The sequence below is a fragment of the Cyphellophora attinorum genome (assembly GCF_001299255.1).
Source record: "Cyphellophora attinorum strain CBS 131958 chromosome Unknown Contig13, whole genome shotgun sequence".
NCBI lineage: Eukaryota > Fungi > Ascomycota > Eurotiomycetes > Chaetothyriales > Cyphellophoraceae > Cyphellophora > Cyphellophora attinorum.
The window spans coordinates 194089-213664 of record NW_017253241.1 but is presented as its reverse complement, the minus strand read 5'-3'; the positions used below and the strand labels follow the sequence as shown (position 1 = coordinate 213664).

Below are 19576 nucleotides of genomic sequence, written 5' to 3'. Positions count from 1 at the left end.
CCCCCCAGGGAGAGCGCTGTCGCTATCAAAATTTTACTGCACTCATATTGCAAGCAAGACTCACTTCACGAGCAAGTCATTCAGACTTGACGCTCAAGCCATTTCGTTCTGACGATCAGGATATTTACATTTGACGGTCAAGCCATCTTGTTCCGACGATTGGCTCATGACTCTTGGCTTCAAAAGAGCGCCATTTCTACCTCTCTTGCTACTCTGCCTATGCATAATTACACGCGTTCCGACACCCGGTGACTGACCATCGATAAGATAAGACTCCTTGAAACCATCACCACTTCAGAAGCTATAGACAAGCAACCTTCTTCAAGATGTTCCTTGCATTCTCCGCGGTCACGTCACCAGCGTCAACACCCTCCCCGGCCCTCCAAGACACATGCATATCTGGCCTCACCAGAATCACCTCCCTCTCGTAAATCTTCCTGACATTATCCTCCCCGTGCAGCCTCACAATCTGCAATGGCACGCCGACTTCCTTGGCCGCCTCCTCGAACACCTTGCCCGCCGCAGCTTCCGCTGAACAGTCAATCAACGTGAAACTATCACCCTTCAGAAGATCCAATGTGCTCGTTCCCTCCTTCGTCCAAACATGCGGCAGTCTCGACCCGGGATACGTAGTCGGCAGGTATATGTCCAGATCACTGATCGGCCTCTCCCCTTCCTCCTGCTCCACAATCACCGTCCCCTTATCCAAATACTGGTACCCTAGCATATTGCCATTCTGGTTGTGAATCCACCCCGCGGGTGCCATACCTTCCGCCGCCCCCCTTCTAGCGTCCTCCCCTTCCGGCGTATCAGCTGCCAATAATTCCAGCCCATACTTCCCAATCGGCTCCAGCCACACCTTGCCCGCCCAATTCGCTAGAGCGAAATGCACGGTATCCATATTCTTGTGCGCGATCGCACGCCGATCAGTGTCGTATGTCGTCAGCAGGCCCTCACCAGCCCAGCCCTTCATTACGGCACCTAGCTTCCACGCAAGGTCGAAGGCGTCCGCAAGACCAGAATTGAGACCATGGCCGCCAATGGGGGAAAGCTGGTGGGCAGAGTCGCCGGCGAGGAACACGCGGCCCTTGGCAGAGCGGAATGAGGTTGGCGATCGCGACGTCGACTTTCCATTGCCCACGGCAGAAGACTTTGTCGATCGCCATGGGTTGCGGGCCGTTGCAGCCGCCAATGGTCGCGTCGACGAGCTCGTTGGGGGTCATGTGTGTGGCGTCGCCGCCGGGAGGGAGGACTAGGTGCTGTGTTGGTGTTGTCAGTGGTGTGTAGGGGTTTGAGTTTGGATTGAGAGTCATGATAGTATCGCCAACTTACGAGAGTGAATAGATCGTCCTCGTTCTGGGAGACCGCAAGACCTCCGCCAAGGACGTTGATGTGCCAGAACGGCGGGAATTTGTTCATGGCTTCTCGCAAGGCCTTCGACTGGATGTGGACGAATGCCACGGTCATGTCTCTGTGACGTGTCAATTCGAGCAGTCAAAGAGCGGCTAGTAGTTCCCGGAGGGCTCTGATAGTACTTACAGGTAGTTCCTTTTGCTCTCGAGACCAACACTTTTCCTCACGAAGGAACCGCCACCATCGGTCCCAATAACATATTGCGCCTTAATTCGTACAGTCCGTCCACCATCCGTGATCACCTCTGCGACTACATCGTCGTCCCGCTCTTCCAGCCCGACAAATTTGTAGCCCCAGTGCCCCTCAATGAGATCAGGCAGCTCTTCGATCTTTCGCTTGAGCCACGCCTCCACAGGAATTTGATGGCACCGCGTGTGTGGTTCCAAATATTTGCTACCATCGTTGACCTTGCGGCTCTCAGCTCTCATATCTTCCACGCTCGGGCGAATCCACGGATGAATCATTTTCGCCTTGGGCCCCCCGTTGGCGCTGTCAACCAGACTCGTCACGTTGAGCTCCGTGAAGCTCGCCGAGTCAGGCACATACTGGTTGGCCATAGCGCGAAAGTCTTTTGCGAGGCCCATCATGCGATAGATCTCCATGGAGCGGCCGTTGGTGTACTCCATCTTGGGAAATGTAGTCGTGCTTGGCTCTCTTTCTATGAGCACTGACTTGATATTGTGGAGTCGGGCTAGCATGAGTGACTGCAGCATGCCGACTGGGCCACCGCCGACGACCAGTATTGGTGTCTCGATGTCGATGGCACTGTCACCGTTGGTAGTCGAACTAAGACCAGCATCGCGGTTGGCTTCCAGAGGTGCCGGATACATCATCTCGGACTGCGCAGTAGGCTCTGTGTTGGGAGCGATAGACCCCATGATTGCGGTCTTGCAGCTGATATGCGGATATGATTGCTAGCTTTCAGGGTCGAGTGAGGGAGGAATTGAATCTGTCTCGCAAGTCGACCTCGAGGCGGGCTTTGGGGTGCCGTGAGGACCACTTGGGACTGACACTGTGGTTCTTCCCCACACGGCAGCAACACTGCGCTTGTTGTGCTCTCAAGAGATCTGTGAGTCGAAGCAAGATCAGCCGCTGTCGCACCTACCAAGATGACTGCTTTTGCGCACACCAGCAGCTACTGCCTTGCAGTAATTGTTTTCGGAGGACGACGAGGATGTATCTTAGCGTGCATAAACAGGGAGTGGTACCGCTTCACTTATACCTTATATTGCTCACAGATTCCCGATGGCTGCCAGAGGCGTGGGACACGAGTATATAGAAGCAAGGTTGATCTTTCGCCCGAGAGACTGTGACCGGACACTATATACTGTCCGCCTCATCTTGCTAGCAGATTCGTAGGTCCAGAATCACGGATCGTAAGTTCGTAATATCCACCGCCCCAAGGCCAGGACATCGGCCTTGCTTCTCGTCCAGGCCATAGCTAAGCCAAGCGAAAAGGCAGGGTCTTGTGTTAGTTCTACTCGGTCTTCCGTGGACGAAATAGCAATGATTTTGCTGGGCGCCTTGCGCAATACCAGGTAGCGTGGATTTTAGTACTTCACGAGGCGATGCCAAGTTCGGTGCAACCGACCTCAAATTGCTCCAAATTCGCTTCGGCGGAGTATCGTAGGTACTTGCGGCCACTAGAAGCTGCGATAAGCAATTTTCGACGCTATGTGCGAATGTAGACAACCAAGACAATGTGCTTTTGCTTGTTGTGGGGGCCGAAGAAGTGCTTGCCGCGGAATGGATCCAAGGTCATACTACTCGATCGGCTTGTGAGTCGTTCAGATCGCATCTTTCGGTACTGAGTTCAAGGCCCCGTGTTGCTAGCCCGAGAACGTTCAGCATGGCCAGACACTGTCGATTGCACTGTGCAGCGGGTGATGATGGCTTGTGGGATCACTGGTAGGAGCTGATCTTCGACCGCCCGACCGCCGCAGAATCGTTTGACGATACGTCATCTCGGACTTTTCGAGAAGCTCACATTTCGCGACTGCACGACCAAGAGCAAGCCGCGTCTCTAACGTTGCCCAATGCGAAGGACCTTCCTAATTCACTCGCGTCTGAACGACATTGAGAAGCAGCCAATGCGGTCGCGGCATGAATGTTCTGTTTGGCCATCCGGCTGAGGCTGTTCGTGGTTGGCCTGAAAAGAAGGCTGCTTAGGTAAAGCCCGAGAATTGATAGGCGTTCACGTAAGCGTGCATTCCGTACATGCGTGGTTAGAAAACCGTCGCTCTTGGCGAAAGGTCTGGCCGACGGCACTTCGACGCATCGAGACAGTCACCTTTATATGATATCCTTGAGTTCAGCGAGTCAGGATAGCAGGCCAGGAGTGATTGACTATGTCAAATATGCTTATGGCTGTGGCGGTGCCGGCAGGAAGCAACCGCGTCGTGGCCGCTCCCTCTGCCAACAACACCTCAATGACATGAGACCCCTTCGACGATCGAACTTAACGACGTCAGATGTGACTCTCTAGCTTTGGTCGCTCTGTCTGCCATCAGTAACTCACACACAGAAATGGCAATGTCACCGCTAGCCTCGCGCTGCTTGAGAGGCCTTACAAATGCCTATACGCAGCTGAACTTTATCAGGAACCGGTAAGGCTAATCAGATATGTAGGAGGCATCCCCTTTGCCAAGGTACCCTATCATCCCAACAACAGAGGTCACTGAAGAGCATTTCATTGCAAACATGGCAGCTATCAAGACGCAAGAATGCTTTGCCTCGCACGGCCTGAAGCACAACGTTACCAAGACACACGGAGGCTCAGAAGTCCACAGCTACACGTCCGACCTAGGTTCCGATTCTGCTATACTGACCCTGATCCACGGCTGGCCGCAGTCGGCATATGAGTTCGTCTCTGCACCTCCCATGAACGCCATCGCCCGGCAGACTGACTGAACTCCAGGTGGCGTTATCTTGTCCCGCTTTTGAACAACAAAATTTCACTCTTTGTCCCTGAGCTTCCAGGCTACGGCATCTCGACTCCTCAAAAGCAGAACGACAAGGGTGCCATCGGGGCCACGCTCCTCGAAGCGCTTGTCGGTGTCTTTGGCCCTAATCGCCGCGTCATTCTCGGCGGCCACGACCGCGGTGGCCACATCTGCCATCGCCTAGCAGTTGACGTGGACCGATACCCAATCAAGGCTCTCGGGACTATCATACTCGAAGTTGTGCCGATCTCAGTGCAGTGGCGGGTGTGCAACAATCCGAAAGTCGCTAGTCAGCTGTTTCATTGGCCCTTTATGGCAAACGTCGAAACGGCTGTGGGCATGATCCAGTCGTATGGCGCTGCTAAATGGATCAGAAGCGCAAACGAGCGTGTCGCAGGACCATCAGAAATTGGAAAGGCTAGGGTAGCGGCTGACAACGCTAATGACATCTATGCAGAGCTTCTCTCGAGCGAGGAAGCTACCAGATATACCTGCGAGGACTACCGGGCTGGAGCACAAGAGGATGTTACTGAGGAGGAAAGTGATCAACAGGCTGGCCGCAAGATTAACATACCGACCTTGGTCGTTTACAGTAAGTCGCGATTTGGTGACACCATGGATTGTGAGGCTGAATGGCGGGAATGGGTGGCTGATGGCGTCGACTATGAGTGCGTTGGTGTTGGTGATGAGAGGGGCCATTATCTGCCAGAAGAAGCGTACGAGGTAATCGACGAGCTTATGACTAAATTCGTCAACAAGCTAGCGCCCTGAGCCACTAAACACCTACCTCGCTCTCGAACTCATGGAAAGCGGAAAACATCCTCGATAGCGCAGCTGTCCTCAACGGTGTTACCAAGTTTCTTCTGGGCTGTGCTCGTTGCCAGCGACTCACAGACCACAACATGCGTACAGCCAAGAACAATGAGGCAGTCTTAGGCAGAACAGTGGAGCAGCTTAGTACTACACGACCGCTAGCGCAATATCCAAGATCACAAGCCTCCTTATCGTCACCGGTCGCCCGTCTTGGACCCCAAAAGTACCTAGGTACATATGTTACCACTTGCTCTGACAGTAGTAACGCTGGCCTACGTTCTTCAATTGCTGATTCTACTTGCTATTGAGCCTCAGACGGCAATGCCTGAATACAAATACGGGCCAGTGGAAGTTACGCATGAATCCAACAATTCTGTCATAGAACAGCCTGGTCCTACGCCCTTACCAGCCGTGCGATGGGCCGCAAGCGGATCGAAGCGGCCGATCGATGTTCTTGACGTTTTCGCGGTTCTGGTGTCTTTTGCCTGCCTCGCTGTAGGCGTCGCAGCTATTTCGCCGAACCTGAGCCTGGCCTGGCGACTGGGATTTGCTAACCAGCTCATTCTGGTAGGGTTCCTCTTGAGCATAATGAGCCTTTGCTTCAACCACATTGCGCCGACAGCCTTTCTGCGATTCGAGGCGCGCTTCGGCAAGTCATGGCTCCAGAACTACGATGCCATCCTCCGGAACCAACTCTTTCAATCACACAGCAGCCTAGTTTGGCGACTGCTGATACTCTTATCTCTATGCTTACCGTTGGGCTTGAGTGTGGCTTACAAGCGTTTCATCGGCGGTAAGAGCGACCACTACATACACGATACCGAAGGCATGTACGGGATGGCTGCCCCTCCTGGTATACAACAAGTCGGAATTACAGGTCTGTCGCTGATGGCCAACGCTACACTCCCCTTGTTCCTTTACTGGAGGACTGCCGACTCCCCACCGCCGCTACCTCCGCTCCCGCAGCCGTTTGGCTTCAATCTAGTCCTTCTGTCCAAGACCGCAAGTGCAGTACTGGATGCGCCAGAACCAGACTACGTGCAAGCACTGCGAGGTAAGCTCTCCGCAGGCGAGGAGCTCAGAATCGAAGCAGACGTACGCGGCACCGTTACCACAATCGACAGCGAATTTGATGGCGCTCAGACGGATCCCTCATTCTGGGAGCCCTATGAGTTAGGGTCCGCAAGTCTTTACGGACGGGGCTATATCAGTCTTTTTCACGACCTCTGGGGAGTCGAACTAGTTGCGTACATGTCCACGACCTTTGCCGCTGTTGTTCGCGGTTCCGAAGACGACAGCACCGTATTCCACGAGCAGGCCCTGAAGTTCGACACGTTTCGCAAACAATGTAGAGGGACATGGTCGGTCACTGCCTCGACGGTGGTGTTGCTCAACGGCAGCTGCAGCGACGAAGCCCTCCCTCAAGTCAGTCAGAGGATCTTTACCAACACCATCCCAGCCTTTGCTACATGGTATATGCCCACCCTTGCGGACTACCTCGGCATTTTCACCGAAAACTACACAGATACGGAAAGGTACATCGATACCGAATGGGCCATGCCGTCGTTCACAACAATCGTGGCAGCGATGTACTGGTCCCGAATGTCGTGGTTGAACTGGAACGCGGACCCATATTTTGCCCATCAAAACCAAGACTACGACGAGACGCACTACAACGTGGTAGATAGCATCATCTCTATCAAACCAACACTGCGCGCCACGTGGCCGCTATATCTAGTCTTGGCTGTTTATCCGCTGTTGACAAGTTTGCTTATGCTTGCGATTTTGCTGCTGAGAAAGGTTCCGATCGGCAAGAACTTCGGTACGCTGGCCATTCTGACGGGCGTGGATGGTGAGGACTTGGGTTCGCTGAAGAGACGGACGGTATCTGGGGAGGTCAAAGCACCTGTGATGCTCGAAGTCGTTCGTGGGAACTACAAACCGGACAGATAGCATTAGTCTGAGTTGTACACAATGTACAACCATGTGTCCTGCTTCTACAATGCTATCTATCCTGATCCTTCTTATCCCTCCTTCATCTGACGATTCGCCTTCCGATAAAGCCTTCAACACGGCACTCCTGCCATCAGTCATGATTGCCCCTCGTAGGAAGGTCCTCCGCATCGATCACCCCTACCGCAGAAAGTGTCCGAACTTGCAGGCGCGAATGCCTTTTGTTGATCGCTCCTGCCTCGTTGCCAAAGGGATCTAGCAAGGCAGGTACGGACCTCCTCAGTCGATCGCTCCTGCAGTGTCGCACATTGTATCTAGAAAGGCAGGCACGATTAGCCTGAGTCAGTCGCTCCTGCGCTGCTGCAGGAAGTGATTAGCAAGGCAGGCGCGAAAGCCACTAGTCGATTGCTCCTGCAGTGCTGCAGAATATGTCTAGCGAGGCAGGTGCGAGTGGGTCCAGCGGATCGCTCCTGCTGTGTTGCGGAAGAGTCTAGCAAGGCAGGCGCGAACGCTGGGTACCTGATCGCTCCTGCCACTTTGCAGGTGTATACCGCGGCAGGCGCGGATGCCCTCAGAACATTGCGCCTGCAGCGCTGCAGAAAGTGTGCAGCTACGCAGGTGTGATTGTCGCCGGCCGATCGCCCCTGCACTGCTGTAGAGAGTGTTTTGCGAGGCAGGTGCGTGGGGAGTCACCCGGTCTACCGAAAGCTGAGAGCAGACCGGATGACACGTTCTCGTTGACTCATCCGGTCTCAGCTCAGTGAATCTTACTCGAGACCAGGCTTCACATTCCGAATGTGCTCATCACTCCTTCCATTTCGATTCTGGACAATAGCGTCAATAAAGTCGCTATAACGGCTTCTTGAAATGGTCCTTAGCCACGAACAGCAAGCTCAGCACAAGGCCCGCCCCAGAGAGACCATAAGCCACGTACATGGCATGTCTATACCCATTCAACTGCACTTCTTCTGGTGTCCTACCCGTCTTCGTGTACGCTTCCACTGTTCCAGCAAATCCTAGGCCAAGAGATATGCTGTAGTTGACGACAGTAGTTACCAGACTGGCAGCAATACCCTGATGATTCTTCGGGACAGAGTTGCTCAGGATCACAGTGGCTGCTGGAAAACTCATATCCTGGCCGACGTTAGTAAAGCTGAGCCAGCAGGGCCGACTTGCTGGTGTAGGGGATACGCACCATGCCAAATACAATAACGAGCATGCATACGAATGTCTGCGCCCAATATGTTTGATGGACAGGCATGGCCCCGGTCAAGAGACTACCAGTCAGGAAGAAGAACATTGCAATAGCCATGATCTTGGCAGGTCGTAGTCGGGACATGAGGTACCCGGTAATGATGGCAGCGCAAGTGCCCGAGATCGGAATCGGAGAAAGCTGTGCTGCCACCAGAAGCGGAGGCAGTCCGCGGATGCGCAGAAGAAAGATGTAGAGATAATAGATCCAAACGCCGAAAGATGCCCACCCCAGTGATGTACATCCGAGGACGAAAGCGACGTCGCTGTTCAACGCTTCGAAGGGTATAAGGGGCTCAGGTGCGAGTTTGGTCTCGATGACGAAGAACCCTGCCAGGAAGATAATGCCAAGGATCAGGCAGACGATAACATACGCCTCATTCCAACCCACGATGGGAGCCTGGTTCCATGCAAAGTTGAATAAGACCAGACCTGTGATACCGACCGCCGCGCCACCGAGATCGAGGGCGATGAGTCTTTGCCGTAACGACATCCGTCCTGCGTCGTACTTCTTGGGTGGGTCTGGGATCACAAAGGAAGACACTACTGCGATTGCAGCCAATGTTATCGCGGTGGCCCAGAATGCCCACGGCCACCATGCCAGAGCGAACAGAGCCCCGAAAGCCGCGCTGACCACCGAACCGACAGGTGCCATCGCCGCAAAGATTGCGAAGACCTGTTGTTCGCGTTAGCATTGATCATGATCCTGGCTCGCGTGCGGAGGCCGCTTGGATGCGTGATGCGAAAATCGGTGCCTTGTCTTACTTACCATATCCTTACGCCGACCTGGCGCATAACTCACTCCCAACAACGCCAGTCCATTGGGCAAGGTCAATGCGGGTCCCATGCCCTGAAAGACCCTAGCGAAGATGAAGAGGACCGCGTTGCTGTAGACAGCCAGGCCACCAATCATGGACCACAGTGAGAACCAAGCCATGCCGATGATGAACATTCTCTTGTACCCATACAAATCCCCAAGCCGTCCAGCGATCAGAATGAATGAACCCACGGTCAGGGAAAAGCCTGCGATGAGCCATGAAAGCTGAGCAGTATCCGTGACACCGTAGCTGTCACCAATGATGAAGATGATCGGTATCATTTGGTTCAGGCCGGTTTGGGCGGTGAATTGCGCGGTGACAACAACGCCAACGAACAGAATTTCCTGTGCTAGAGGTAGCTGTTCGGCGATCGATTTCGTCTTCGACAACTGTGCTGAATGCCCTGAAGGGCCTGATGCTTCAAGTGCCTTCATTTCGACGTCGCTGGGAGGTTCGGCGGGGGCCATCTCACGTTGTCGCTCGAGATCTGAGCTGTTGATCGAGCCTCGAACAGCTTCGTTGCGAGGATGGAAAGCCATGATTGTCGCTGAATATCTGTGACATTCAATGGCACATCAGCTTTGCAGTATGGCAGTCTCAGGGACTGGTCCAACGACTGCCCGCCGGCCCTGTCCCTCCTTTTATGCAGTAAGCCGACGACGGCATGAGCATTGTGTTGTGTTGCAGCTTCAGATATGATCTGCTGATCAGAGACTGATCTAGGCTCTGGTCAAATAAGCACGCGCCAGCTTCGAACGCGGTAGCGAATGAGCTCTTGGCAGAAACGGTCGAGCATGACATGAAATCTGCACTCAGTAAGGGCGAATTGCGAGAGGCAGTCATAAAGTCGGAGTATTGTAGAGAGATATGTCGGTTTACTAAGCCATGACCCAAGGTAGTAGAACAAACCGACGGGTTTGCGGAAACGTTGCCCGCGGTGACATGGCCCATCGCAATAGCGGCAACTGGCTATCGTGCTATCTTCGGACTCTTTCCGCGATGACTGCTAAGAGTCAGAGCCTCATCACGGTCCAACGTCGAAAGGGGTTCGAGATTTGCCATGTAACCTAGCTATGACGCTCATGGCGTCCCGAATTGGCCGATCCGCCATCATACTTTGCGAGTGTGCGAGGCTGCTTACCAAAGCTACAATCTCTTTGATGCTTGAGTATCTCTGGACTGGCACGGATTGACACCGTCAGGCGACCTTTGTCAGGGGAGCTAGCAAAGGTTACAGGTCATCGCGTCAGTGCTGTGGTGGTTTCGATTCGTGAAGGACCAGTGCATTGACAGCGAAAATAGGGTGGTTTGTACAGACCCAAAGGCAGACTTACATCAGACCGGATGACAAGATCTCTGCAAACACCTTTTTCAACTTCGGATGGCAGCCTTGGACTGAGAAGTGCTTTCGTTTGAGGCAGGTACGAAATAGGTGACAAGAGCACTCAGCGCCGTCGTGAAAAGCCAGTGTATGGACTGATGATATATGTTACTGCTATCGACAATATCGACTCAGAAAAGAAGCGCAAGTCACCGTTCGGGAATGTCCGCAGCCCATTTGACATGCCCTTCCTGCGCCTTCTCAGGCCTCGGGCCCGAATTCCGTACCCAGGGTTAACGTCGTCAAAACCACACAAGGCTCATCGTCATCCACGTTACAAACCCTCTCCCGATCCAGCCTCTTGTCTATAGGCCCAGTGGGACCGGCATCAAATCTGCTCTGGCCCAGAAGGACCAACTGTCCAGGAGCATCCTCCGGAAGCTGAGGATTGCCCCAGCGTCCTACAAAGCTGAGCCAATTAACAGGCGGAGGAGCAGCAGATGTGACAGGATCCGGAATAGGCGTGAAGGCCTTGCTGGCGACATCGAAGGAGTAGAACCAAGAAGACTTGAGAGGATCCCATTGTGGCCCATCGGAGGTGATGTCGGGAAGAATGACGGAAAAGGGCAGATCAGGGATGATAGTCGGTTGTGTGCCTGCGGTTGCATAGTTTGCGTGGTCACCGCGTGCAGAATACACGATCGGACGATTGCCGGAGGAGTCCTTCGTGATAGCATCGAATTCAAATGCTTGGCCGGATGAATGCTGGGAGAACCATATTGCTTGTGGCTCGCCCGTTCTGGAATTAAATCTGATCCTGTATTTGAGAGACGGTATTAGTATATCCCAGTATGACACAGCTGCGGCTGCCACGCTGCGTTCGAACGTGGTCGTTAAGCAGGGCGTCACTCACATATTATGTTCCCAGTCACCTACATGATCTCCAAATTCGAAGCCAGTGATGCCGAACGGCGCCAGACCTTTGTTGTAACCATAAAAGTAGAAGTAGAACGCATCCAAGATGTCGCCGTCCTTGGCAGCTGTTATGATCACGCTGGCGGTGGCGCCTGTTGTGTTACCACTAGCATCTGGAAGGACTCCGAGAGTCCAAGGCACACCGCCTTGGTCGATCGTCTGTATGCCTTCGTTCGAGGTCAGGAAGACATCCTCGCCCTGCAGTCGGTCGAGGTTGGCGAGGGTGAGTGGTCCCGATACATTCAAAGACACGCCTTTGCCATCGGTTGGGTGAGTATTTGCCAGAACTGAAGCGATGTCCGTTGGAAGAAATTTGTCTGTCGTGTCAAGCCTGACAAGCGGCGCGTAGTCGAGGACATATTGAGGCACAGAAGTGTCGCGTTTGGGTGTCGGACTAGCTGAGCCAAGGTCCAGCAGGCCTATGAGCGCTATTAAAACATGCATTGCAATCTGGTGTGAGAAGTCGAACGATGGCTCGGGTCGACCGCTGAGGCGCGTTTGCGAAAGAAAAGACGTTCATATATACGATGAACTATTCACTTTTGTTAAGTACGTAAGTGCCTTGACGGCACGATGAGATTCAAGTCAGCATAGCCCCGCCGAAATTGGTGAAGCTCGACGTGATCATTGATCATTGACATCGGCGACCTGAAAATTAGATCCAAGGCTTCACTGCGGTCAGCATCCTTGTGGTCAGGATACGCGTTAAGCGACTTCGCCTGGTGTCAAGCAAGTGTGTCGATCAATGAGGTTATTTCAATCTCCGATGCACCAATCATGTTCGCACAATCTTTCAATCACTCCTGTTCCTGCTGAAGCCCCAGTGCTGCTCGAGCGGGTAGCGTCGCGAATGATAGAGGTGTCCAAAACAAGCCCTGAGCTGTAACCCGGAATTTCTGCCAAGTTCGGGCCAGGATAACGTAAACCACGCGCGCCGGATCAGACCGAGACTCGCGATCACGAGCGCCTGACTTGGCATGCTAAGTCAGCGATAGTATGACAGCTGCCCATCGTAGACTCTCCAGGCGTCCACAGAGACTGAGCTCCAACGGCTAGGAGTATCGTTGACTGCTATGTTGTAAAACGTTGGTTGCTAGCGTAATCGTCTTGGCATCATGTCCAAACACGGGGTTGCCTAGCGCTCAGATCGACTGTGGCCAGAGCCAGACATTCATGCGTTTCTTTACCCTTGGACCTCGATGAGACGATCCGATCAACGAAGGACTAAAAGGGCCGCCCGTGCTTTTTCTTTCGAAGTCGACAGTGCGCTGCATCCCACAGCTTTCCTCGACGATGAGGCTGCCTTCAATCTTACCTGCCAAACACCTGGCAATTGGAATAACGAACCAGAGCCGCTGCTCAGATGGTCAATGAATTACCTCCAGGCCGCGCCATGGTGCATGGCCACGGCTGTCGCGGCATGAGTCGACTGAATTCCTACCTCATCCTCTGGACAGGGTGATGCGTGCCAAGTGACGAAGGAACACCGCGCTGAATGAGACAGGCGGGTGCCTGACTATGATGCTACAGTTAATGATCTTGTGTACCCGAAGGCCTACCAGTGAGTCATCACTGGGGATATCTCCAGGTGAAGGAAGGATTGAACAATAGGGGTTGATGGTGAAGTTGTGGTTGAGGAAAAAGGCCAGCTGTTCATTGGACTTCACTAGAAAGTTCCCGCCGCCTGTGATTGGCTGGCAAGCCCCTGTGAAGCCAGTTGTCCCCTTTTATCGATTGCCCCAAAATTATTAACACGGGATTATTTATTTCAGCCGACGAGCGCACCCTCATCGTCGTTGAACCCTCCATTCAACATCCCTTTCTTTTCCCATCGAGCGACATCAAGTGTCCCACTGATACTGTTGATCAGTATTCATCATGGCGCGACGAGCGTCTTCCTCGTCCACATTCCAATGGACCACCATATTCTACCTCCTTCTCATATTCATCTGCCCCCTTCTTCTCATCGGCACAGTCAATGCTGAGGACCAGACACCTCTCAATGACACCGACAACAACTATGGTACCGTCATTGGTATCGATTTGGGCACCACATATTCGTGCGTCGGTGTGATGAAAGCCGGCAAGGTCGACATCATTGTCAACGATCAAGGAAACCGAATTACACCATCATGGGTGGCCTTCACTGATGACGAGCGGTTAGTGGGCGACGCTGCAAAGAATCAATATGCTGCCAACCCTACTCGGACCATCTTTGACATCAAGTAAGCGCCATACAAAATTCCCTAGATTCACGCTAATAGACTCACAGACGTCTGATCGGCCGCAAGTACTCGGACAAGGATCTTCAGAAAGATGCTAAGCACTTCCCTTTCACCGTTGCCCAGAAAGATGGCAAGCCCGTCGTCAAGGTCGAAGTCAGCGGCAAGGAGCGCACCTTTACTCCGGAGGAAGTGTCTGCAATGGTTCTCGGAAAGATGAAGGACGTTGCTGAGGCTTACCTGGGCCATGGCGTCACCCACGCTGTCGTCACGGTCCCGGCGTACTTCAACGATGCCCAGAGACAAGCTACGAAAGATGCCGGAACCATCGCTGGCCTCAACATCCTGCGTGTTGTCAACGAACCTACTGCCGCCGCGATTGCGTATGGTCTCAACAAGAAGAACGAGTCTCAGATCATTGTCTACGATTTGGGTGGTGGGACATTCGATGTCTCGCTTCTCTCGATCGATGATGGCGTCTTCGAGGTGCTGGCTACGGCTGGTGATACTCATCTTGGTGGTGAAGATTTTGATCAACGTGTGGTTGACCACTTCGTCAAGCTATACAACAAGAAGAATAACGTCGATATCACCAAAGATCTGAAGTCAATGGGTAAACTCAAGCGCGAGGTTGAGCGAGCGAAACGTACACTCTCTTCGCAGATGTCGACCCGAATCGAGATCGAGGCCTTCCACGAGGGCAAGGACTTCTCCGAGACACTGACCCGGGCCAAGTTCGAGGAGCTCAACGATGACATGTTCAAGAAGACATTGAAGCCGGTCGAACAGGTTCTGAAGGATGCGAAGGTCAAGAAGAGCGACATTACCGATATCGTGCTTGTTGGTGGTTCAACACGTATTCCCAAGGTGCAGCAAATGATCGAGAAGTACTTCGACAAGAAGGCGAGCAAGGGCATCAACCCCGACGAAGCTGTTGCCTACGGTGCTGCTGTTCAAGCCGGTATCCTGACTGGTGAGGAGGGCACAGACGGTGTTGTGTTGATGGACGTCAACCCACTGACGCTCGGCATCGAGACCACCGGTGGTGTCATGACCAAGTTGATTCCTCGCAACACTGTTGTGCCTACCAAGAAGTCTCAGATCTTCTCGACGGCTGCCGACAACCAGCCAGTTGTCCTCATTCAGGTGTTCGAAGGCGAGAGATCTTTGACCAAGGACAACAACCTTCTCGGCAAATTCGAATTGACTGGAATCCCTCCTGCACCACGTGGCGTCCCTCAGATCGAGGTCTCCTTTGAGCTCGACGCGAACGGTATTCTGCGTGTTACTGCAGGAGACAAGGGAACTGGCAAGGCCGAGTCTATCACCATCACCAATGACAAAGGCCGTCTATCACAAGAAGACATTGACCGCATGGTTGCAGAGGCCGAGGAGTTCGCCGAGGAAGACAAGCTTACTCGCGAGAAGATCGAAGCCCGAAATGCGCTCGAGAACTATGCCTTCAACCTTAAGAACCAAGCCAACGACGAGGAAGGTCTGGGCGGCAAGATCGACGATGACGACAAGGAGACCCTGCTAGAGGCTGTCAAGGAGGCCACTGACTGGCTCGAGGAGAACCATGCTACTGCCGAGAAGGAAGACTTTGAGGAGCAGCGCGAGAAGCTGTCCAACGTCGCTATCCTATCACGAGCAAGCTGTACGAGGGTGGTGCAGGTGGCATGCCAGATTATGGTGATGACGAGCCTGAGGGCCACGATGAGTTGTAAGATCAGGTCATTCGCGAGCGTCATGATTACACGTTACGACAGGACGACGCGCGACGTCGTCGTGGATGCTAGATAGAGCAGTATGAACGAAGTTCAACCTCTCTCCCTTCTTCAGGGGCCCAAGCCGGGAAACTCCCACTTCCAGCACGTGACATATCTCAAGTGTACCCGGCTTGAAACGATCTTCCACCTTAGATAACATACAACCTGAACGAAAGTCAATGTACTGTAATTCCTAAGATGGGCAACAGCACCTCAAAGTCCTCCTCGGTGCGCTCCAAGTCGACTATCAAAGAAGGTAAGTTCTCTCGCTCTGATCAAATTATCGCCAGCTCTGCACTTTATCTCAATAACCTGTCATCCGCAACGTACCCAGTATATACTGACCCGACAAAAGCCATCGAATCTATCAATCGCCAGATTGACTACCGTCCCGCAGAAGCTGACGCTCTACAGAAGGAGCTCCAATGTTTGAAGGTTGGGCAAGGACAAATCACTGGAAACTCGCCTACCACATCAGTCTACATTGACCGAAAGAAGATGTGTTCCGGCAACGGTATTGGATGTGAGAAGCATCAGTACAACGGGTATAGAAAGTAGGGCAGATCACCATCCAGCCCAAGAAGCGAACAACGCGATAACAAGCTCAACGGCCTCTGTCAAGCTCTTCGTCTGCGATCGCAATTATCTCGTCTATCGCACTTGCAATTGTTTCTCGGTTCGCATCCCACGGCCCACGCCAAGAGCGGCGCAATATGCCGCAAGAAGCAGTTTTGTCATCCTGCTCGAATGCTATGTAGACCAGCTTCCTGACTGAGTCAGCACCTGCTGTGTTACGATTGGATGAGCGCATTAGCCCAGGCGATGGATCTCTTACATACCACTAGCGCATATCATCGTGCTCCATGGCCGGCATGTACCTGCATGTTGTGTCAAAGCGGAAGGTGCAATGCCGTCTTGGAGAGATCGGCTTCAAATGTTGCCTGTCATATGGCTTCTATAAGATCATGCAATGTCGGTCCATTCTGAGGGTCGGTCGTCGTAGGCAGAGACAGCCATGACATCTAGTCTTCACATATCGACCAGCTGGAATTCTAACGAAGATGACTTTGGCGAGTTCAACGACTGGAATACAACGATCTGGACAGGTGGGAACCTGAACAATCTCGGCAACGCACATTCACATGAACACAGCAGTCAGACAGGCGAGAACCTGGATCTTTTCGAGAACGCATGCTTAGATCCATTCAACAGGCAGATAGGGCATGAAGCATGGATCACGCCAGCAGCGATTGGCTATTTGCCGATATTTGCAGCCCAGCCGACTGACGATCACCTTGATGATTTCAGCAACCTTGAACCCTTCAGTGAAGGCATTACGCAGAGCGATGATACAACATTACCTACACCCTCGACGGTGAGAAGGCGCAAACGAAGGAAAAAAGCGAAGCCAGATCTTGAGAGGCCAAGGACACTCAGACCACTTAGACCATGCATAAGCCCACAGCAACGGCAGCAAGCACACTCCGTCAGCTCAGGCAGTGCACCGGCCACCATACAAAGAGGGGACAGCAATGAGTACCTGCAGCAGCTGCCTTCGAATACATCGTGGCCAATGATCTTGCCAACGCCACCAACTTCGACGCCGCCCTGACCCGCGGCCTCTGCACCGGCGGACTCACCGCTGGCTTCAACGCCGGCCCTGCGCGGCTCGCTATCGACGGTCACATCGCAGCGCTCACTCAGCTCCTCACGCGCAATAGCCTCGCTCGCCACCTCGAGCATAATGGTGCACTGAAACGTAATCTCACCGCCGCCGGCGTACTCTGGGTCATCCGCACTGGCTGGCCTGGCTTCGAGGCGTACTGGAATTTATGCGGCGCGCTCCAGGGATTCTTGGCAGTGCAGTTGTTCCGCTGTTGGCCTTGTGAGAAGACTTACCGCAATCTTCCACCAATGTTCCGGCCGACGAAAAAGCAGTTACTGGTACCGCATATTGTGAACATTGACTGGTGTTGTTGGCCAGAGTTTAGAGACTTGTTGATTGACGTGCAGACCGATATTGATCATGGTCAGGAGTTAGCGTTCCTGACGAGCAATGTCGTGGTCTGTCCTCGACGCAAATTTGGTGTTGATGGGGCTGGGGAATACAACAATGCTATAATGCCAGCGAACAGCCCTGCGGATACGGCATTTCGACTTCTAGATCTAGTCAGTCTCGACCGCGCCAACGGCATAGACCTCTCCGCCGACTGGCGACTCGAGCAAAAAGCCCAGCTCAGGTCGCCGAGCGTGCAATCGCTAGTAAGGGCATACGGGCTGCGGCACGACCAGGTAGATCTTAGGATCGATGATGCCTTCTTTGAGAGGTATCCATACCTGTATGCCGGTTCGGCGGCTTGTCCGTACAAAGTGACCGACATCCCGGGCTTGAGGCAGGATGATTTGGGACAGCCTGTGGCGCTGACGCAGGAGGCGGTGATGGTATTGAAGAGGACGCTGGAAGAAATTGTTAGGGAGGACGCCTTGCGGAGGAGGGATGAAGCCAAGAATTAGGTGGCTTGAGCTTAGGTAGCAGGCTGTTCGGGCATAAAATGAGCGTTTTCATCACTTGCCCAGAATGCTGAGAATTGAGGTCAGGGCGGGCTCTGAAGTAAGAAATGGTCTTGCAGATCGAGCCAGCAGATTTGAGACGAGTCTCACTTGAGTATCAAGTCGTTAAAACGATTCATCATCAGTTGTGTCCCCAGGGAGGGCGTTGTACATGTAGGAGTTCAAGGTCCACGGGTCTCTCCGGAAAGAACGCTCATTTCTTGGCCGAATATCTTGCTTAGGCGACGATGACTCCACCAAGCAAATACAGTAGTCGGACTGTCAAAGTGAAGCCTTTTCATATCCTGGTCCCTCCATAAAGCTCCTGTTCTGGCCCCGTAGCCACCAGAAGCCACCCTCAAGCACACACATCCAGACGCTGCAGCTCCTCTTCTTCCTCTTCCGTTATCGGGACATCCCTTCCAGCATCAAATGCACGAAGACGAGGGTCAAGGACGCCTTCATCGCCATTTTCGCTTTCTTCGTACAGCAGCTCCACTGTATCGTGCACCAGAAGAGAAGCAACGGGAGCAAACACAGGCGAAACAGGAGGCGTGACCACCGACCCAATAGCATCGGCCAGCGCAAGCGCAGCGGCAGCCACCCTAGCTGCAGCACTCACCACGTCGTCACCACTATCGCCCTCCACCCGCCCCTCAACCTCAATATCCTTCCCAAAGCCCCCATCCCTCCACAACCGGAACATCCTCTGCCCCTCGCCCCTCCTACCCCCAATCCGATACCCATCCCTCACGAGGATCGCCGGCTCGAACCCACCCTTCGCACCACCATCACTACCACCACCATCATACACAACATAGATCCCATTCTCATTCCCATACTTCCATTCCCTCCACTCCTCGTGACTGATAAGCAGAGCCCTCGTCAAGATATACCGCGAGAACCACGCGACTTCGAGTTTTCGGTTGGTGGACAGGTGGTAGAAGGTGAGGCGGGGGCCGCTGGAGGATTCGGCGTGGCCGTTCATGCGGCGCTGGAAGAGTAGTTGGCGCATTGTGGTGGGGGTGCGGGCGTGGGGAAGGAGGGAGGTGAGAAGGGCAGGGAAACGAAGGGGAAGGTTTGTGCCGCGGTTTTGGGTGCGGCCTGGTTTGGGTGGCATTATCTTGTTGTAAGTTGATGTGCTTCGGGCCGGAAACGCAATAGCCGCTGGCTTTGCGGTGTCGATTTCCGTTTGAGGATGACGCTGGGTGGGCGAAAACGTGATTCGTGCTGTAGGTGCTGCGATATGCCACGCGTGGTCGTGTGTTCACTTGTCAAGCTAGAGATTTGCTGAATATGATGACCGGCAGTGTGGCCTCCTAGCCATGCTGGAAAAAGTTTGAGGCTTATTGGATTCCGCAGACCGGGAGCGCGCTCGCGTGAAGAAGTCTGCTGTAGACACACAGCCTGTACGGTCATGTGGTCGCGTCGAACAGCGTCGTCTCGTTTGCTGCAGGTCGTCTTCGAACGTTGCCGGCACAGTTGCCTCTTACAGCGTTGAGCCATGACGAGTCGGTCTTTGCTGGGTGTACTGGTATAGCAACCAGAC

The 19576-nt window shown here is 53.5% G+C and overlaps 9 protein-coding genes across 9 annotated transcripts; 5 read left to right on the top strand and 4 right to left on the bottom strand.

The window, feature by feature from the left end:
• Positions 1–301: 301 nt before the first annotated feature.
• AB675_11317 (2,4-dichlorophenol 6-monooxygenase) lies at positions 302–2291 on the bottom strand (the record flags this gene model as incomplete). Its single annotated transcript, XM_018140151.1, has 4 exons — positions 302–1087; positions 1152–1259; positions 1333–1471; positions 1540–2291. The coding sequence occupies 4 exons, from the start codon at positions 2289–2291 to the stop codon at positions 302–304; spliced, it is 1785 nt and encodes a 594-aa protein (XP_018000155.1).
• A 1822-nt stretch (positions 2292–4113) lies between these two features.
• Positions 4114–5126, top strand: AB675_11316 (Fluoroacetate dehalogenase; the record flags this gene model as incomplete). The annotated part of the gene is made up of 2 exons (XM_018140150.1): positions 4114–4274; positions 4331–5126. 2 exons carry the CDS (start codon positions 4114–4116, stop codon positions 5124–5126), a joined length of 957 nt encoding a protein of 318 aa, XP_017999834.1.
• A 363-nt stretch (positions 5127–5489) lies between these two features.
• Positions 5490–7121, top strand: AB675_11315 (uncharacterized protein; the record flags this gene model as incomplete). Its single annotated transcript, XM_018140149.1, has 1 exon — positions 5490–7121. One exon carries the CDS (start codon positions 5490–5492, stop codon positions 7119–7121), a length of 1632 nt encoding a protein of 543 aa, XP_017999876.1.
• An 849-nt stretch (positions 7122–7970) lies between these two features.
• AB675_11314 (Drug resistance protein) lies at positions 7971–9729 on the bottom strand (the record flags this gene model as incomplete). The annotated part of the gene is made up of 3 exons (XM_018140148.1): positions 7971–8255; positions 8317–9048; positions 9142–9729. 3 exons carry the CDS (start codon positions 9727–9729, stop codon positions 7971–7973), a joined length of 1605 nt encoding a protein of 534 aa, XP_017999925.1.
• A 1043-nt stretch (positions 9730–10772) lies between these two features.
• On the bottom strand, positions 10773–11930 carry AB675_11313 (putative vacuolar protein sorting-associated protein TDA6; the record flags this gene model as incomplete). Its single annotated transcript, XM_018140147.1, has 2 exons — positions 10773–11310; positions 11425–11930. 2 exons carry the CDS (start codon positions 11928–11930, stop codon positions 10773–10775), a joined length of 1044 nt encoding a protein of 347 aa, XP_017999974.1.
• A 1434-nt stretch (positions 11931–13364) lies between these two features.
• AB675_11312 (glucose-regulated-like protein) lies at positions 13365–15511 on the top strand (the record flags this gene model as incomplete). Its single annotated transcript, XM_018140146.1, has 2 exons — positions 13365–13711; positions 13759–15511. 2 exons carry the CDS (start codon positions 13365–13367, stop codon positions 15509–15511), a joined length of 2100 nt encoding a protein of 699 aa, XP_018000024.1.
• A 164-nt stretch (positions 15512–15675) lies between these two features.
• AB675_11311 (uncharacterized protein) lies at positions 15676–16035 on the top strand (the record flags this gene model as incomplete). The annotated part of the gene is made up of 2 exons (XM_018140145.1): positions 15676–15733; positions 15833–16035. 2 exons carry the CDS (start codon positions 15676–15678, stop codon positions 16033–16035), a joined length of 261 nt encoding a protein of 86 aa, XP_018000165.1.
• A 457-nt stretch (positions 16036–16492) lies between these two features.
• Positions 16493–17991, top strand: AB675_11310 (uncharacterized protein; the record flags this gene model as incomplete). The annotated part of the gene is made up of 2 exons (XM_018140144.1): positions 16493–16976; positions 17027–17991. 2 exons carry the CDS (start codon positions 16493–16495, stop codon positions 17989–17991), a joined length of 1449 nt encoding a protein of 482 aa, XP_018000103.1.
• Positions 17992–18385: 394 nt separating this feature from the next.
• AB675_11309 (uncharacterized protein) lies at positions 18386–19042 on the bottom strand (the record flags this gene model as incomplete). The annotated part of the gene is made up of 1 exon (XM_018140142.1): positions 18386–19042. One exon carries the CDS (start codon positions 19040–19042, stop codon positions 18386–18388), a length of 657 nt encoding a protein of 218 aa, XP_017999935.1.
• Between the last annotated feature and the right edge of the window lie 534 nt (positions 19043–19576).